This window comes from Artemia franciscana, chromosome 4 (assembly GCF_032884065.1).
Source record: "Artemia franciscana chromosome 4, ASM3288406v1, whole genome shotgun sequence".
Lineage (NCBI taxonomy): Eukaryota > Metazoa > Arthropoda > Branchiopoda > Anostraca > Artemiidae > Artemia > Artemia franciscana.
The window spans coordinates 38,222,185-38,241,587 of NC_088866.1; the positions used below are offsets into that span (position 1 = coordinate 38,222,185).

Below are 19,403 nucleotides of genomic sequence, written 5' to 3' on the forward strand. Positions count from 1 at the left end.
ATACATCTCAGAAATATCTTTTAATATGGCATAAATATACCTCTAATAACAACCCTCTCCCTCTGAAATTGCTTGCAAGGATTGGCCTGCCGCAAATTGTCACGGTGGTACGAATATTCAAAGTCTTGTCTCAAAGAACCATGGCAATTTAATTAAAACCTTTCAGAAATAACTGAATTCAAAAATGCGTCCCTTTTTTATCTTTTGCGTGTTCCATTATTAAAAATTTGGTTTTGGTAGCATAAAAATTTAAATTCATTGAATTTAACAGGCTGGTGTATCTAATAGAGCAATAGAAACGAGGCATACTCATTAAGACCTCTCAAAAATATCTCTTAGTATCGCTGAAATTTACCTCTAAAAAAAACCAACTTAGTCTGGAATTGCTTTCTAGGGTGGGTCAGCTACATATTGTCACGTTGACGTGAATATATATGGTCTTGACTCAAAGAAACGTTTTTTTTAAGCCTCTCGGAAATTACCGAAAGCAAAAATGTGTTTCTTTTTTCATCTTTTACGTGTTTCGTTTTTCCAAATGTGATTTTAGTAGTATCAAGATTTTATTTAATGGAATGTAACAGGCAGCTGTATCTAGTAGAGCAATAGACAGCAGGCATTTTTATTAAGACCTCTCAGAAATATCTTTCAATAAGGCTTTACCTCTAATAACAACCCACCCACTCTGACATTGCTTGCTTGGTTGTGCCAGCCACATATTTTCAAGCTGGCGTGATTAAGCATAGTCTTGACTCAAAAGAAAGTGGCATTTTCTTTGGTCTTCTTTGGTCTTGACTCAAAGAAACGTTTTTTTTTAACCTCAAATTAAGCCTCTCAGAAATTACCGAAAGCAAAAATGTGTTTCTTTTTTCATCTTTTACGTGTTTCGTTTTTCCAAATGTGATTTTACTAGTATCAAAATTTTATTTAATGGAATGTAACAGGCAGCTGTATCTAGTAGAGCAATAGACAGCAGGCATTTTTATTAAGACCTCTCAGAAATATCTTTCAATAAGGCTTTACCTCTAATAACAACCCACCCACTCTGACATTGCTTGCTTGGTTGTGCCAGCCACATATTTTCAAGCTGGCGTGATTAAGCATAGTCTTGACTCAAAAGAAAGTGGCATTTTATTAAAGGCTCTCAGAAATGCGAAAATGCGAATGACCGAAAAAACCGAATGCGAAAATGCGTCTCTTTTTTCATCGTTTTGCGTGTTTCATTTTCAAAATGTGATTTTGCTAGTATCAAGATTTGAATTATTGGAATATAACAGGCAGCTTGAACTAATATAGTAATGAAAACGAGGCATTTTTATGAAGACTTCTCATAAACATCTTTTAACATGGCATAGATCTACCTCTAATAACAACCCTTCCCCTCTGAAATTACTTGCTAGGGCCTTGCTGGGCCAGTCACATATTGTCATGGTGGTACGAATATGCAAAGCCTTGCCTCAAGGAACAGTGGTATTTTAATTAAAACCTTTCGGAAATAACAGAATTCAAAAATGTTTCTCTTTTCTATCGATTGCGTGTTATACTTTTCAAAATTTGAATTTTTCTGGTATCAAAATTTAAATTGCATGAATTTAACAGGCTGGTGCATTCAATAGAGCAATCGAAATTTCAATAAAATTTCATTTTTCAAAATGTAATTTCGCTATAATCAAGATTTAAATTACTGGAATGTAATGCATCTAATGGAGCAATAAAAACGAGGCAATTTCTTAAGATCTCTCAAAAATATCCCTGAATATGACATAAATTTACCTCCAATTACAACCCTGTCCCTCATGAATTTCTTACTAGGATGGGCAGCCCGATTTTTTCACGATGGCACAATTATTCATGGTCTTGACGCAAAGAAACGTGGCATTTTTTAAAACCTCTGAGAAATAAATGAATTCAAAAATGTGTCTCTTTTTTATCGTTTGCGTGTTTCATTTTTCAAAATTTGATTTTTCTAGCATAAAGATCTTAATTAATTGATTTTAATAAGCTGGTGTGTCTCATAGAGCAATAGCAGGTATTTTAATTAAGACCTCTCAGAAATATTTCTTACTATGGCTTAAATTTTCCTCTAATAACAACCCTCCCCCTCTGGAGTCCTGTTTTAGGGTGGGCCATTCACATGTTGTCTTGTTGGCGTGAATATGCATAGTTTTGGCTCAAAGAAACGTGACATTTTCATAAAATCCACTCAGAAATAGTCAAATGCTAAAATGTGTCTCTTTTTTAATCGTTTGCGTATTTCATTTTTCAAAATCTGATTTAGCTAGCATCAATACTTAAATTAATGAAACATGACAGGCAGATGAATCAAATAGAGCAATATAGACAAGACATTTTCATCAAGACCTCTCAGAAATATCCCTTAATATGGCAGAGATTTACCTCTAATAACAACAACCCCCTCTGGAATAGATTGCTTGGCTGTGCCAGCAAAATATTGTCACGGTAGCGTGAATATGCAGAGTCTTGGCTCAAATTAATGTGGCATATCCATTAAAAGCTCTTAGAAATAATCAAATGTAAAAATGTGGATTTTTCATCGTTTGTCTGTTTCATTTTTCAAAATTTGATTTTTCTAGTATCAAGATTTGAACTAATGGAATGTAACAGGAAGGTATATCTAATAGAGCAGTAGAAACGAGATATTTTCATTAAGACCCCTCAGAAATATCTCTTAATATGGCTTAAATTACCTCCAATAACAACCCTGCCTCTCTTGAACTACTTGCTTGGGTGTGCCCGCCACATATTGTCACGGTGGCGGGAATATGCATAGTCTTGACTCAAAGGAACGTGTCATTTTCGTTAAAAGCTCTCAGAAATAACCGAATGCAAAAATGTGTCTCTTTTTTCATGGTCTTCCGTGTTACATTGTTCAAATGTGATTTGGCTAGTATCAGGATTTAAATTAATGGAAAATAACTGGCAGGTGTATCTAATAGAGCAATAAAATGAGACATTTTTCTTAAGACCTCTTAAAAATATCTTTGAATATGACATAGATCTATCTCTAATAACAACCCCCCCTCTGGAATTGCTTGCTAGGGTGGGTCAGCTCAAAGAAACTTGGCATTTTGATTAGAATCTCTTAGAAATGACTGAATTTAAATCGTCTCCTTTTTTCGTTTGCGTGTTATATTTTTCAAAATTTGATTTTTCTAGTATCAGGACTTAAATTGATTGAATTTAACAGACTGCTGCATCTAATAGAGCAATAAAAACGAGGCACTTTCATTAACCCCCCTCAAAAATATATCTTAATGTGGCTTAAATTTACCCCTAATAACAGCCCTTCTCCTCTGGAATTGCTTGCTAGGGTGGTCCAGCCACACATTGTCACGGTGACATAAATATGCATAGTCTTGACTCAAAAAATGTGGTACTGTCATTAAACCTTTCAGAAATAACCGAATGCAAAATGTGTCTCTTTTTTCATCGTTTTCGCGTTTCATTTTCCAACATGTGATTTTGGTAGTATCAAGATTTTAATTAATTGATTTTAACAGGCAGGTGCATCTAATATATCAAAAAATCAATAGCATTGTTATGCTTGTGCGCTCTCATGTGGAAAGTTTTGGAGAGATGTGATCCATTTAATCATTCTAGTAAGTAGGACAAGAATTCTCCTTGCATGGAATAGGTTGTAACGTAGAAATTATTCGCCAATTAATGATATTAGAAAGAATTTCATAGTCCAGCTGTTTAGTGCTTCATTCCATTGTGGGGAAATATCTATCAAATCCTAATACGGACAAAAATCCCTAGGTTATAAAGGTTCCCGGATAAAAACACATTGAAAGAAAATGAAGTCTCTTAAAGTATCATGTGACATTCATGTGTGCATAGTCATTACGTAACATCCCACGTGTACCCTGGCATTACGTAAGACCCACTTGTGTGCCTCATTACCTAATACACCACGTGTGCCTCGTCATTATGTAACATTCACGTGTGCACAGCCATTAGGTAACACTCACGTATGTGCTGTGTTCAGTTACAAGCGGGGATCTCATATGGGGCTCCTGAAATGTAGGATGTCACGCAAGATTTTGTCATTCCAAACAAATTTACCAAGTCACAAAAGATTAAGTCATCCCCCCTATAATTCTATCAAGTCATGTAAGATTGTATCACTCTCAACATAAGTAAATATTCCCTATTGCATAGGCTCCCCTGCCTGACTAGCGGACCCTAACAAGTCCTATTACGTAACAACCAAAAGTAAACAAACCCTATTACATAGCATCTAAAGAAATCCTTTAGTAAACAAGCCTGGCCCTCTGATGTTTTTAAACAAGCAAAGAAAAACACTCCCTATTAAGTAATAACCCCCTGCGTCTCTTAGAAAACATTACCTATTGTGTATTATACAGGTGTACTATACCGTTACAGGTATGCTGTAGTATTGCTTAAGGTCCAGGTGTGCGTAATAACGTCTTGAAGAGCTAGTGCCTCCATTTGTATACACCTTATGGGCACCTTTAAAGGAATTGAGGGGATACTACTGAATCTCACCATTTCAGTTGGGAAATGTTGGAAATATGACTACGATTAGAGGATAAGGGATGAAAAAGGCAATAATGGCATACATAATCAAAGGCCTTAGAATATTAAGTGCACAGAACTGAATGTCATATTCATTGCGAGGAGCATTATTGAGGATAGAAGACAGAATACAGTGGGCATGGGTGGATCCAACACCAGGTTGGAGTCCAAGCTGATTCTCTCAACAATCGGTACCGTAAGTGAGATGAAGAAGAAAAATTATATTGTAATACCTTACTAAGGTTACGAACAGGGCAGTATCCAGGATTTTGTTCGGGGGGATTTACAAAGAATTTTGTTTAGTGAGGGGATACAAAAAACTTTAAAAAACGCATCAAAACTTTTTTATATTAATTTTTGTTATGTTTTTTAAGAGTCGGACAAAAATTTCGGGTGAAACATATCATATTGCCCCATTCCCCCTGGATACGGCCTCGTTTACGAGATACCATAATAGGATGATAAGATTAACAACCAATAGGATATATATCTATTTTAAGTGTTGTAGCTAAAGTACAGGACAAAAAGCTGTCAGGTATAATGGAAGAACAAAGGCACATAATTGAAGATGCCACATTAACGGTTTGCATTCAGGCCAAAGATATTTAGCTGAAATACCATCAAGATCGATCGAGGAAGACTTCAGTCTTTTTATAGTGTTTGTAAACAGAGGACAGAGACACCTTAATCCCCTGAAATTGCGACTGTTTGGATTGAAGATATGATAATACAAGACGGCAATAACTGGAGTGGATAAATAAATTTACTGTGGGAAAAACTGAAGAATAATATTACCCCCATGTTTAAGGGAGGATATAGGAAGATGAATCATTGTCAACCTTATCGCAGATACTGTCTTCTATTCATTATTTTCGTGTAGAGGGGAAGTTAAATTCCTTATACCGCAGAGCACGAAGAAGTTTTTCATGCTGAATCGTAGTTTGGTGCTTAATTAAAAAACAAAACAAAAAAAAACGTCTTTTAGGACTGCCACAACAGACTCAAACCCGGAGCTAAAATCCAACCTTATTTTTTATGTTATATAAATCGAGGATCAAGAACTAGAAGAGTTTCTGAGTTTTGGCCTTAAACGATAGATTCCGGAACATTTGATTCCTCTGCGAATTTCATACAAGAAATAATACGAACATAACATTCATAAATCTCCTTATTTCTCTCACTAACGTATACAGAATGCTGTAGGAGATGATAAGGATCATAGATTATTGATATAAAGTAATATAATTTCTATTCTCTCAAATTTCACTTACGATATGACTTTAATTCTGGTTGTTTTAAGTATTAATATTATGTTTTTTAATTTAAAAAAAAGTATGTAACCCGCATATACCTTTAACACTCAGATCTATTCACAAGAGCACTCTACAAAAATCAAGTTTCCGAAACAAAACAACAAACTCCAGCAAAAGCATTTTATAGGAGTTGAAACCTAAAGTTTTGATGTTACCCCTTCCCTTTTATTCCATTTCCTGGTTTATAAGTCGATGACTTTCAATAATTAACTGTGAATATCTGTATGTAGCGTACCACAAAAGCAAAAATTAAACGTTTACGTATTTTTGTCTGTTTATGCAATTTAAATTGACATAAAAATTAATACACCCAATTCTATGTCGCTACTAAGAAAATTCTAAGTGTTTTGTCAAATTTGTCTCTTCTCTCCCTCTTAAAAAATATAAATTTTAGAGAGAATAGGTACTTTTGGTATTCTTTCAGTCGGGCCAATTCGCAAAAATGCCTTTTTCATAATCTAGAGGGGACAATTTTGTTTTTCTTGGTTTCTTCAGCCAAAATACCCAGAAATTTTTTTTCTTCGAAAATACCAAAAAAAAAAAAAAACATTTTCCGAAATCTAAAAAGAAGATCTAAGGGGAGATACCTCCACCCCATGTACCCCAATTAAGATAACTGTGTATTCAGATGACTTGCTACACGCTAAATTAACCATGATACATTTCAGGTCGTTCTTTACGTACTAGTACATGGCTGGCTCATACAAATATTATTGGTAACAACAAGCATCACATTCTTAATCACATATTGTATTCACAAAAGGTGAGAATAAATACCTTATTTTTGTTTTTCTGATTTTACTTAATACTTACTTAAGTAAGAACTTAAAAGAAATTAGAGCAGATGTTATGCAAGTCAATTTTAGAACAAATCTAATATGTTTCGAGCAGTACAGTATGAAAAATAAAAACATTGTTTATGAAATTTTCCAAGGATCTATATTAACTATTTTGATATGGAACTTTAGAAAAAAAACAAGGCACAATATACAATTAATTAAAAGAAACGACGAAGATTTTTTTTATGGAAGTAAAGAATGAAATTTAAACTAAAAATGAAAAAAAATTACAACTTCGGAGATTACAAAAGACAAAACCAACTTAAATAAAGTGACTGATTATATTTTTCAACATACAAATACATCGTCGCTATTTTCTAACATTTGTAGAATTCCAATAACTAACGCATTACTTAAAAAACAAAACTGACCTAACAATGGTAAATTCCCTTAGTATCAGAAAATTGCGTAAGCAGCCAGCAGAAAATAAAACATCAATTTAAAAGTCTCTAAATAGTCTTTCGCCAGCTAAAGTATCGACAACTTTTACTATACGATTGCAACTTTCAAAAAAAAAACTCAAGTAGGCTTAGTTTTAAGTAAAACCTTAGCTTTTATAATCATGTGGATATTGGAAGACATGACGAGTCAGTTTATTCAAGTTAGTGTTATTGCTATAACTTGCACAATATAGGAAGCAATAATTTTTGTTCGTTTTAAGTTTCAGGTTTGTCTCTACATTAAAATAACTTTTGACTCGGTTACTTAAACATACACAATAAACCGTGCAAAAAGATTTCTGTTTAATTTAGGCCACGCTCCTTTCTAAGTGAAAACTTCTAAGTGATAAAGGCCACGCTCCTTTCTAAGTGATAACGTTAGAAACTTCGCCTACGGTAAAAAAGTCATCTTGTGAATAAAGACGGCAGTTGATAGCTCTTGATGAGCTGATCAAAGTATGTGTCATCCATTTTTTGGTAGAAATTCCTTCATGAGATATACCAGTTTGAAAGTTTAAAGGGGTTGATAACTTCAGTAGTACACTACACACTGAAACCAAAGATAGGCCAATACCAATTGTAAGACATATAGGGGAGTTTTAATCAACGGTCAGCTGTTAGTTCATAATAATCTTCGGCAATGAGGGGTTTGCAACTTTTGTTAGTTGGTGTACCTATTATTTGTTTCCGGTGTATTTGATGGTAAGACCGATTTGTTTCCGGTGGGAAGACATGTAGGGGACTTGTGAGTAATATTCGGCTGTTAGGCTACAATCTTCTTCAGCGATGAGGGGTTTGCAGCTTTTGCTAGTTAAACTGAGGGGTTCGCAACTTTTGCAAGTTGGTGTACCTAGTATTTGTTTTAAGATCCTTACAGGTTAACAACTTCAGCGTTTAATCAAAGTGAGGAAACAAAACCGAAGTGTTGCTTACGCAACATTTTAGTCGGCGAAGCCAAACAAAGGTTGCGGCAATACCTCATGTTGCCCATGCACCATAAATATAATAAATTAGCTTTTTTGTAGTCTGGCTACGTACTCACTTTTGATTCTTAAAAATCAATATTCTTGTTTTTATACTCACCTTTGGCTAGTTTCTACAATCATACAAATGTAGGGAGATATTATCAGTTGGTTTATTTGCACTAGTTTTATCGATTTATGTAAGATAAGCTGTGAAGTAATAATTTTTGTTCGTTCTAAGTTTCAGCTTCGCTCTTTACATCCCTCAGAAAAAAGATTTCTTAAAAATTAATCTTTGTCCGTTTTAATTTAAATTTAATTTAGAACAAACACTGCAATGATCTATTTTATTTTTTTCTGGAGGAAAGTAGAAGCCCCCCTCCCCTCATATACAGAATGATTTCTGTTCGTTCTAAGTTTTAATGTTACTCCTTACTTCTAGTTGATTTTTTTTATTTGATCTATAACGAATTCCCCTTCCTCCTTGCAAAATTTCTTCTGGAATAAAAAAAGCCCAATAAGGAATTGAACCCTTGATATCCTGATTCAATACATGATTCAATTATGGGCCTACATTGAATTTGTAGAACCATAATTGCATAACTTACAGCCCTTTTCCCAAGGATTATGGGGGGCTACATCACCACAAAAGTATGGTTATTGAGCTTTTCAACTATGGTTATCTCAAAATTATGATTATCTCAAAAAATAGTTATCTCAAAATTTTGATCAGGTGACTTCAGAGGAAGGAGAACTTTTTGGGAGGGTGGCTAGCTGCCTCCAATCTTTTTGGTCACTTAAACAGGGGACTAGAAATTTTAAATTTCGTTTGAATGAGCCATTAAAAATCTCTATACGGTGTTATGGTGACATAGCAGCCCTAGTAACGAAAGAAAAGAAAAAAGGACACATTAGTGCTACCCATGCAAAAAAGGAAGTTTCCTTGTTGTTCCAGGTAGGGGACTCTAATTACACTATACGTGGCTATTGACCATACTGACCCTATTTATTGCAACTCTTATTTTTATCTGACACAATTTTCTAGGAGTTTCAGGCTCTTTTTCAAAATTATCATAAATGTATTTTCGCAGTAAACTTTTTCTTCTAAAATGAACCAAAATAATACTTATCATTCCTTAATAAAGGTCAGATTGCCATTTTTTCTCACTAGGTGGTTTTTTCACAAAACGCAATGTAATACATTCCATTGTCTTTAACTTTTTGTAATTTACGTTTGTAAAAACCGCTTAAAATCTCTTCATCTTTCATGGAACGTAGACTATCAGCTAGAGGTTTAGTGTCTATGACTTTTGACACTTTAAAAAGCTTAGGGGACCACAAGTAATTCCGCTTTACAAAAATATTACTCGTTCGATTGATTCAAACTGTATCACCAATATTGAATTTCTTATTTTTCTCTTGCCTTCCTTCATCAGAATATTGTTTAAGAAAAATGTCAAGTGTATTTTCACCGTAAAATACTCTAGAGAAATAAGATGGGACAGGGATCAATGAGGCCGTTTATTATAAATCAACATGGTTTAATCGAAATTACAAATGAAGACACCAGTATTCTTCAATTTACAATATCTCGATATTAAAGTCGAATAGTCCTTATAAAACGTTCAACCATTTCTGCCATTAATAGACTATGACCATGATAGAGCATTGTTATATCTATATATATAAAAATAAGTTGTTTGTCTGTGGGTCTGTCGAGTGACGTCATGTCATCGTGTCGTCATGAAGTTAGTTGTCGTCATGTTTGTTATGACAATAACGTCATTAAAAGTATTTAAGAAAATCGTTCAAAGACAAATTTTTAATTTTAAGAAGATCGTGGACGGAAAAATGTTTAATTGTAAAATGACTGAAGAACCTACAATGGCAACAGCCGAGGAAGCTGCTCAAAGAGTCTATGCCAAAAAACTTGCGGCTGATAGAGAAAGTAAGAAAAGAAAGCGTGCCGAGGAATCAGAAGAACAGCAAGAAAACAGGCTTGCGGCTAAAGAACGCAAAACCGCGCAGTTAGATGAAAATCGACCTGGACAGCGAGAGTCAAAACATATCAAAACTGAATATGATAGCGATGATGATTGGGTTTGGGATTTTGACTTGGATAAGGTCATCAATGCCCACCAGATTTTAGTTAAAAAACAAAGGTTCGGCGATATGTATTTCATAGTGACGCTGAAAAATAAAGAAGAAAAAGAAAACTGAAAAAAGAAAAAAGGTAAAAAACTAAAAAAAACTAAAAAGAAAAAACACTCAAAGAGAAATTACAGACCGGGACACAAATGACGACCGGGACAGGCTTTAGTTTTTCGATGATGAATACCAGGAGCTCTAGGATTTCGATGGAGAGTGTAACTTGATTCACTTTGTAAATACTCTGTCACTAGCTTCTTTTCACGTCGATCAAGCGCGGTGGGGAACTAAAACTTCCCGCTTGACCAATATTCTGATAATCATGTTTCAAAACTTGAGCCATTTTGAACGTAAACACAGTATGAAGTGTCCACTAACCTTTTGCATACTAACAGGTAATGCACTGATATTAAGACGCCTTTGCTTGGTATCTTTTAAATCATCACTCCCCCCCCTCGGCGTGCTAGATTTCCGAAAATGACTTAAAATCATCTTTTGATATTTAACCATACTCCTTTTATCGATTTAAAACATGTTTATTCCCAATAAGACTTTTTGGGAACTTTGATGACTTTAAAAGCTTATCAAGTAATTCAAATATTTTACAATTTTTAATCAAATATGATACCAAATCAACTAGATCGAATATCTTGCCGTTGTTTCTAACTTTATTCTTTTTGTCATCAATTTGTTCTTGTTAATTTTCAGCAAGATAGGTGAAGAGTCTTTTACACTGATCATGATTGAGGTAATAAGTCTACAACACTTGCTAAGGATTTAGATAAATCTCCTTCTTGTTTTGGTGGTTTCATAATTTCGGAATTTTGACACTGATGGTCCGAAAATAAATGATCAGAAAGGAGGTTAAATTAATACAAATTACTCTTTTCACTGTCAAAATACAACTATATGAACCTATTCTCAATCTGTTGAATATGTTTGATGAATGCATCTAGGTTCAAAAACACAGAATTAAATATGTGATTTCTTTAATGATAATAAATGTACTACAAATATTTTTAAAACATATTTACATAATTAGTATTAAACAACATTGAAAACACTTTTTTTAAAGCACTTAAAAGATATTTAAATAGGCGCTTAAAACACCAAAACATCAAAAACGCTTAGGAAAGATAGGGGTGCCTCCCAACCCAAACCCCTGGAAGGTGTGGTGGCCAATGTGACAGTCAAAGCCTGGGGACGGGGTTATAGCCTAAAGAGAGGGTGCCTTTGGCCAGGCTGGTGGTCTTAAAGAAACAAAGAATAGTATAATATTAAACACTTTTCAATGCAACAACAATTCCGTTTTGCGCAAGACATACAGAATAAAACTACAAAAACACTTCAAAAAACACACTGCTGAGTTGGAGACTGATCGGACCTTTCTTCCACCAACTATTGAGTTTTCTCCAAACCGAAACAATGTCTATGTTTAACACATTAATCTCGATCTTAAGTTAAGTAATGGCCGTGTTATAGTACATTCACACCTTCCACGCATACAGAGATTTTGTCTGATATGGCTGACATGGCATTTTTCTCAACTATAACTATGTAGTTTTCCAACTTGAAAGTGCGAATCTCCATGCCTTTCGTCCTTGGAGCTAAATTATTTTTTACTTAATTTCAATAAATACTCCTGCGGAAAGTTTCCTTTACATAGTGTGTAGGAAGCCCCTTGTAGACTTTTTTAATTTCACCGTTGTGCGCATGCACACAGTACACCTTCAGACCTGCAAGCACACCGTGGAAAAGCAAGCTGTTCCCCATTTCAGATTTCCAAATAATAATTTATTTGGGGCCTGGCGCTTCACTAGCTCTGGATAAATGGACTTGTCTCGGTTAGTGTAGTTTATTCGAGAGCTAATGTGCTCACCATTTTCCAAATCTTCTAATAAATTTCCAGTTTTAACTTTTAACAAAAGTGAGTCTGTATCCCCGTAATAAACTTGAAACTGTCCCTTCCCCGACCGTTTGAGCTTTTTTTAAATTTCTAATATGGCATTGCCATCGGCAATATTTTATTCCATACTACGCTTCTTTTTTCTATGTAAAAGGACCGTATTGGAGTCTATGATCGTGAACGATGTGAAATTCGTTATTGGTAATGATACGAGCACATTCTTTTGGGTCGGTTACAACGTCACAATGACTCCTGTGGCGCAAACTCTCGCACATCTTACTGAAGGCTGGATTTAAAATGAGCTTTCTTTTTCAACCTTTGTTTTGCCTCAGAGCGTTTACTGACAATTTTGTCAATGAATGTCTTCATATATAGCTTCTGAACTAATTTGCTCTTTGAATCTTTGTGACCTTAAAACCACTGGCTAACAACAACTGCACAACGTGGTGTACAGCAATATTCTGCTTCGAATGCATAGCCCCATCATCTACCAAAGATTTATCAAAGAGACTCAGTGATTCCTTGGACACCGGTCTGTTTATGCACGGAAAAAATCCTTTACCGAGTCATGAAGTTCCACTCATATTTCACCATCAATTTCAAAAAACCATCCATGTGTACCATTCACCTCAACAGTGACAATGTCGAAAAAATTTGGATCGCAAGGATTATCTAGCCATTTGTAACTCCCACACGGAAAACAGTAGTGAAATATTTTCGACGGATAAAGGGAGTTCATATCCAGAAAAACCACATCCGACTTTCCACCGGTGCTTTGTTCAGTCGGGTGGGTTCCCGGAGTACGATCCCCGGGGAAAACTTACCCTTCCAAATGGATTCCTCTACAAATAAATGCTTATCCACGTCGGTGATCAACCCTCTTTTTTCTTTACTGAAATCAAGAATTAAATCCATCACCAGATGAGGAGTTGAAAAATGACACCCCTAATCCCACCCTAATTCCTTGCAAAGTTAGTCCGTATTTTCACATACAATATCCAAAAACGCCAAATTATCACTTGCCAGTTACATTTTACAATAATCCTCCCCTGTCTTACAAACTCCTTTTGCCCAAACTTTTTTAGCATATTCATAGTTGACAGTAGTGTATTAACGATCATGAAGTGAATTATAAAATGCTTCGATGGTTGGTAGTTTTTCCTTACGTAGCCTCGAGGCAGAGCTTTACTACTCATACTGGCATATTTCCTTAAACGTTAATAAATCTTAAAATTTCACCATCTGGGAAGCACTGTTATAGGAGAGGGAAACTATTAAAATTGTCACTTTTTTGCACTTGAATTAATTGCTTAATAATTTGGGACAGAATTAGACGAATCTAACAAATGGATTTTGTTCAAGTATGTGTTACCATTTTCAATTGATTTTCATTTGAATTCTAAAAGCAGCCGCTTCTTGGATGATTTGGGTATGATGAATATGATGTGTATTAGATAAATATGAAAAAGAACCATCTATCCATGCGTCATCTACAACCTCACCTTTCTGCAAACTTGCTAACGCTGGTAACATAGATTTCAAATCATAGTTGGAATTTTGAATGTAAACCGGTAGAAAGTATTGCTGCTTAAGATTCAAATTACATGATTTTTGGGCCTTCCCCCCCGCCCCCCCCCCCGATTATATAGGATTACTTAAAGGGTCGTGGTCGCAAACTGACGCTTACCCACTACACTCAACGAATTTTCTCTTACATAACTAACAAATTTATTTATTTTTAATTGCCAACCCCACCTCTGATGAAAGTAATTGGGTAATTTGTAGTGCACAGCCATGAAATTGACGTATTGGTACTTTTATTAAGTACAACCATAGCCATCCCTACACAATCTTCTCCACCCAGTGTCTCAAATACCTCTAAAAATCGCATCGTATTACTAGCATTTCTCTGCGCATGGGCATAAGAGATTGCAATGGCTTCATGATCTTTAACAAGATTCGAATTCAATGGATCGTACACGTCAGTGATTTTAACCTTCGATATCTGAGCCATCTTGTCACTCTGTAAGAGTGAATTCTGGAAATTTTTGAAGCGCAAGATGCCATTGTCACCCGAAGCCGTACTCAAGAAGCTTAGAGGGCCTCCGGTGAGGCTTTAATTTTAATTTGGTACAAAATCTAGAAAGACACATTAGACAATAAAAGCAAGTACCCTAACGCACCTTTTGACCGTCACTTAAAACCCTACTGATATCTGTAGTTGCTCAGACATTTCCATTTGAGTTGGGATCTTTGGCATGCTCGCAGAGAAGTCATACCCAACATTTTACCAATTCAATGGGTGGAATCCTCACTGAATATGTTACCCCTTTTATCTTTAAGATAACCTCCTCCAATTTCATATCATATTGTAAAATTTGAACACCAATCTTGAAACGTTTATTATCCCTCTCAAAAATGTTTATCCCCTTATGTGTTACAGGATATTGCATCTTTAACAGTTAAAATCTATTTTAAGGAACTCTGCCCTCTCTCCACCCACCTTTATTGCTAAATCGTCCAATAGTCTCTTACTGACATCCTTTTGGAAGGTTTATGAGCTGCAAAAAGAACTTGAAGCACTATAAACCCGTCTCAAAATGAATTTGTAGAACACCTTGACAACTCCTCAAATCTGAAGTATATTTCAAATTTTAGACTTCCCCTCCTCTTAAAACGAATTTCTTTTTAAATTTGTTGCTTTTAATTCTAATCTTTCTATAAATAATTCGACTTAACCGCATTCTTGTTATTGTAATTATTTACTTGATTGAAAATACTGCCCACCCATTCTGAAAAACATCCTCATAATTCTGTAATTCTGGATAAAGTATCTGCATCTCCCTTTGTATGTAATGCTCGAATCTTCGCTTGCATATGAGTTGACTATATCAATTGGATCCGAATGAATGCTACCACCTATAAGAGTGTTGAAGTCGTCCCCAAACTCAGCTCTAAAAACATTAAGATTGCGCAAAGTAGAATCGCATAAATGAAATTCAGGCAATGCATGGGGAGAACCACCTTCACTTTGTCCAGCTCCCCCCTTCTTCAAGGTCAGTGAGTGGAGTGGGCCCTTTCTCGGCTTCACTGGGTGGTAGCTCATTATCTACCTATTCAGAGTCTTTGTCGAGGCCGAGATCGACCATAAACGCGTCTAGATCAAAAATGGGGGGAACTGCATTAATAGGGTTCATCCCCGCACTTAAACCCCCCGGTCCACCTTCTTCTGTGTTCTGTTTCTTCTCCATTGCTGATTACCTGCTACGAGAATAAAATTCTCTTGCATAATACTGATTGTTCCATAACGGGAATATCTTGTTCAAACTGGAAAATCAATAGATGTCTAGACCATAATAGCAGCTGACCTGTGTTCTTGTTGAAAATCAATACATAACCAGAACCCCTTTGTCTCTTACCAACAAAGAAAATAGTAAATGCCAGGGTGTAAACCATAAAAAAACATGTAAATATTAGACTAAGAACAATATTTACAACTGGAGGTCCCACTTGAATGGTGGACCCTGGGTTTTTTTTCTACATCCTTAGGTTTTAAAGAATTAACATAATGACAATAGAAAAACGTCTCTTATTACGTAACAAGCAACTCCTATTACATAATGTGTACCTGCGTCTTGATGAAGTTAAAAAAATATGCCGGGACCAAGATTGGAAGGGATAAGGCTGCGGCCAGAGTAATTGGGCCACCACTACTCACTTAATACTTCATAGTAGGCATAAATACTATAGATTTTTCCTGGAATTCCAATAAGATGGAAACATGTAGTGGGATTTTCCTAATTGATTGAAAAACAGTCTTGTTACATCTTATAACAATCTGGAAAGTCTGGATAGTAGTCAGGGGACACTCTACCTGTCGAATCCACATTGCTTATAACTATTAACAAGCTTTTCAGTATTTTTTAATTAAAAGTAAACTATTTATTTTTGACTATTACCTATTAAATAAATTACGGAATTCTTTTACATTTTTTATGCCATAATTTTGTCTGTCAAGCAACTGTAAAGCTGACAAGGCAATAATAATGATTTTTCGGTCAATTATGCTTTTTATGGGATTTGATATTGTTTTATGTTAAATTAGAGCTTATAAGCATCTACCTCAAAATATTCTCTATGTTTAGGAAATTATGTCAAAAAAGCTACAGTCAGACTTATGAGGAGAAGGATCGGGATAAGAGTCAAAAAGTTACTGATAAAGTTACTGTTATTATCAACATCGCAAGAAAAGTTCAGAATGCACTTGGCTCGATTTGTGATACATTAGAAAAAATAAAGAAGTAAGTATTTCTATTAGCTTTACTGCCAATATATTTTTCCTAGAATAGATATAGTGGAATTGAACATTATCATTACAGGAGTGGACAGCTGAGTGGTGCCTCAGAGCTTTCTTATATGATAGACTTATTTTTTATTGTAAATTTACCTCCTAGACAGATTCACTGTCTCATCAAATAGACATGGAGAAATGGAGGGATTTTTTTCATTCAATTATTTTTGAAATAATATTTTTTTTCATTCAATACACCTATTGTGTGCATTTTTTCGAACGCAAAACCGACTTCCTTACCGAAGTCTACAACCCTCATAGATCAATTTTTTCATAAATGTAGCATAAATTCTAATACTTTCAATGGCTTTTCTGTTTTTACGCTTATGCTCTAACCCTTTTCCCTCCACCCACTAAATATACACAAGTCAAATTATGCCTTAAACTTAAGCTAAAAAAGTAGCCATATCATACTTTCATTTTTTTTCCTGTGTGCAAATAACAGTCCCATAACAATCAGGATTGTCCATTGGCAATGACGATTTAAGAAAAAAAACAACCAAATCTCATCTTTGAAACTAAATCAAGTTCTTTCTTAGATTTAATTGGCTAGCAATCAAGTAAGCAATTTGATAAGAGGCCCATTCAATCCTTAAAAATATGATTTTTTCCAGCTAAAAGTAAAATGCAATATTAGAAAGTAAAACGAATACAAATTGTAGGGTATTTCTTTCCTCAAATTCCACTTCGTAGGCTGAAGTTTTCTGAAAAAATTTAAGTGTGACTAATGTAGAAAGCCAGTATTTGGAAGTCTTATATTTACCGTCAGACTTTCACAACATTTCAAGTGAAAGTCTTATTGTTAAAAGTAAATGTGCATCAAGAACCCCCTCCATTCTTGAGATAGTTAGACTTTATGTCATACTCATTACTATTCTTTTACAGCATTTGCTATTGAAGCGCAAAAGAAACAAATCAAATCTAACGGTGTAGAGTGGGAGGTTAAGAAAGGGGAGGGGGAGGAGCCTCCCCATATATAGAATCATTTCTGTATGTAGAAGTATCAGTATCGCTCTTTACTTTCATTTAAAAAAATATTTGAATTTAATTTCTTTTCGTGAATTGGCCACGTCGGGGTAGCCTCCTTTGTCCCTTTTTCCTCTGATATACGACCTATAATAATGGTATACTCTTGTATAGACTACATATAAAATTATAAATAGACCTTCTATCGAGTGTCAGTATGGATTCTGAGAATCGTAGGCTACCACAACACCCTTTCAAATTTGTGCTTCGTAGTATTTTGGCACTATGCAGGTCGAATTTGCTTTTTTTCGCATTTTTGTAGATAGTTCAGTCAATGTCACCTTTATTGGACTATGACATGTGATACAGTATTAAATTATATTTTAATAAAACCTTTTTTTGTATGTGGATTAACAAATCACCACCTCGATCTGTGTGAATTTTCCTATAACAATCTTGTTAAAAGATAGATTCAAGGGCTCTATCAACTTCATCACCTCTGTTGACTGCAATTGAACGTTATATGCATAGCAGCGCAAAACACTGCACATAAAATATACTTGTACAAACTATTGTGACGCCTTTTAATCTTGTTTAGAGTAAAAAAATCGGCTTGTAATATATGCAATGGGAAGACATTTTAGTTCTTCGATGATGAATACCGTGAGCTGTTTGATTTCGATGAAGAGTTTATCTTGATTAACTCTGTAAATACCCAATCACAAGCTTCTTCTCACGTCCAGTGACTTTAACATCCAGTAAGCAAGTGTGGTAGGGAACTAAAACTTCTCGCTTCACCAATATTCTCATAAACACGGTTCAAAACTTGAGTAATTTTGAAAGTAAACGTGGTGCAAAGTTTTACTTTGGGATAGTAGCTTTGGGATTTTCATAGATTTTGAAAGCACTATAATTTGCATCAAAATGTTTTACTTTTGGGATTGCTTCAGCCTCTTTTACAAAACCATGCAAAGTTTCATGCACTAACAGCTATTGATGAGGAGATTTAAATGAAGAAACTTTACAAGCTGAAAATAGCCATGCATAATGGATTTTGTTGAAACAAATACTGTGGCCGAAGCTTTCTTTTTATTGGAATTCTGGTTCTGATTGACAAGCACTATTTTTTCATTAAAATTTGTCTGATCAAGGACTCTCTAAATTTGAGGAGGGCTGCACTCCTCTACCCCTACTCAAATTCTGTTTTTGCTATGTCAGTTTCACATTTGTAAAAATAATGCTTAGATATTCCCTGAATAATGATCATTCCCAAAAAGTGCATTTTTTTAAATCTTTTCGGAGGGGAGGGGGCAATCAAATTTAAAAAAAGAACTGTTATTTCATCATTTCTATAGATATCAAGGGGATGCCTCTAAAAAAGCGGAGCCCCCTACCCTTCCCCTTCCTTTTAGGTATGTAATCTTCTATGTTATAACTGAAATAATCCTGAAATTATAGTCAGGCTTTCACAATAGGCTATATCATCCCTATTACAGGCTTAATCGAAAAATAAACCTCAGAATGTAGAGAGACAAGGTGGAAATGATGATATTTCCGCCCTACTTTTCTCTATTTATCTGAATACTCAATATACGTTAAATGTTTTGGGTCTAAAATAAGCCTTTTGAGGCTTCAGACGCCTCTCCCTCCACTCAAAGTAAGGTCCATCGACCATCCTCTCCTGTTGCTGACGCAAGACTACACAACACTTTAACCAAATTTCATTAAATCTTATTTGAAAATAATCAGTTAAATGAAACTAAAAAATAATTTTTTACATTGACTGTTTTTTTTTGTATAGACTGTGTGTAGCTCTAGGAACAGATGCGCCAGAGTATGGATTTACGACTTCACAAGCTGATAAGCTGAAACATATAGTGTGTCTATAATTTTGAATCGATTGTTAGTTTCATAATTTTCT

At 34.9% G+C, this 19,403-nt stretch overlaps 1 protein-coding gene across 2 annotated transcripts in view; it reads left to right on the forward strand.

Annotated features, from left to right (window-relative positions):
• The window catches only part of LOC136026396 (GRAM domain-containing protein 4-like), a 107,000-nt gene that overhangs the window by 50,037 nt on the left and 37,560 nt on the right, over positions 1–19,403 (forward strand). For both annotated transcript variants that reach the window (XM_065702950.1, XM_065702951.1), the window contains exons 4-5: positions 6,539–6,633; positions 16,311–16,466. In XM_065702950.1, coding sequence (XP_065559022.1) covers positions 6,539–6,633; positions 16,311–16,466 — 251 coding nt within the window. The remainder of the gene's footprint in view (positions 1–6,538; positions 6,634–16,310; positions 16,467–19,403) is intronic.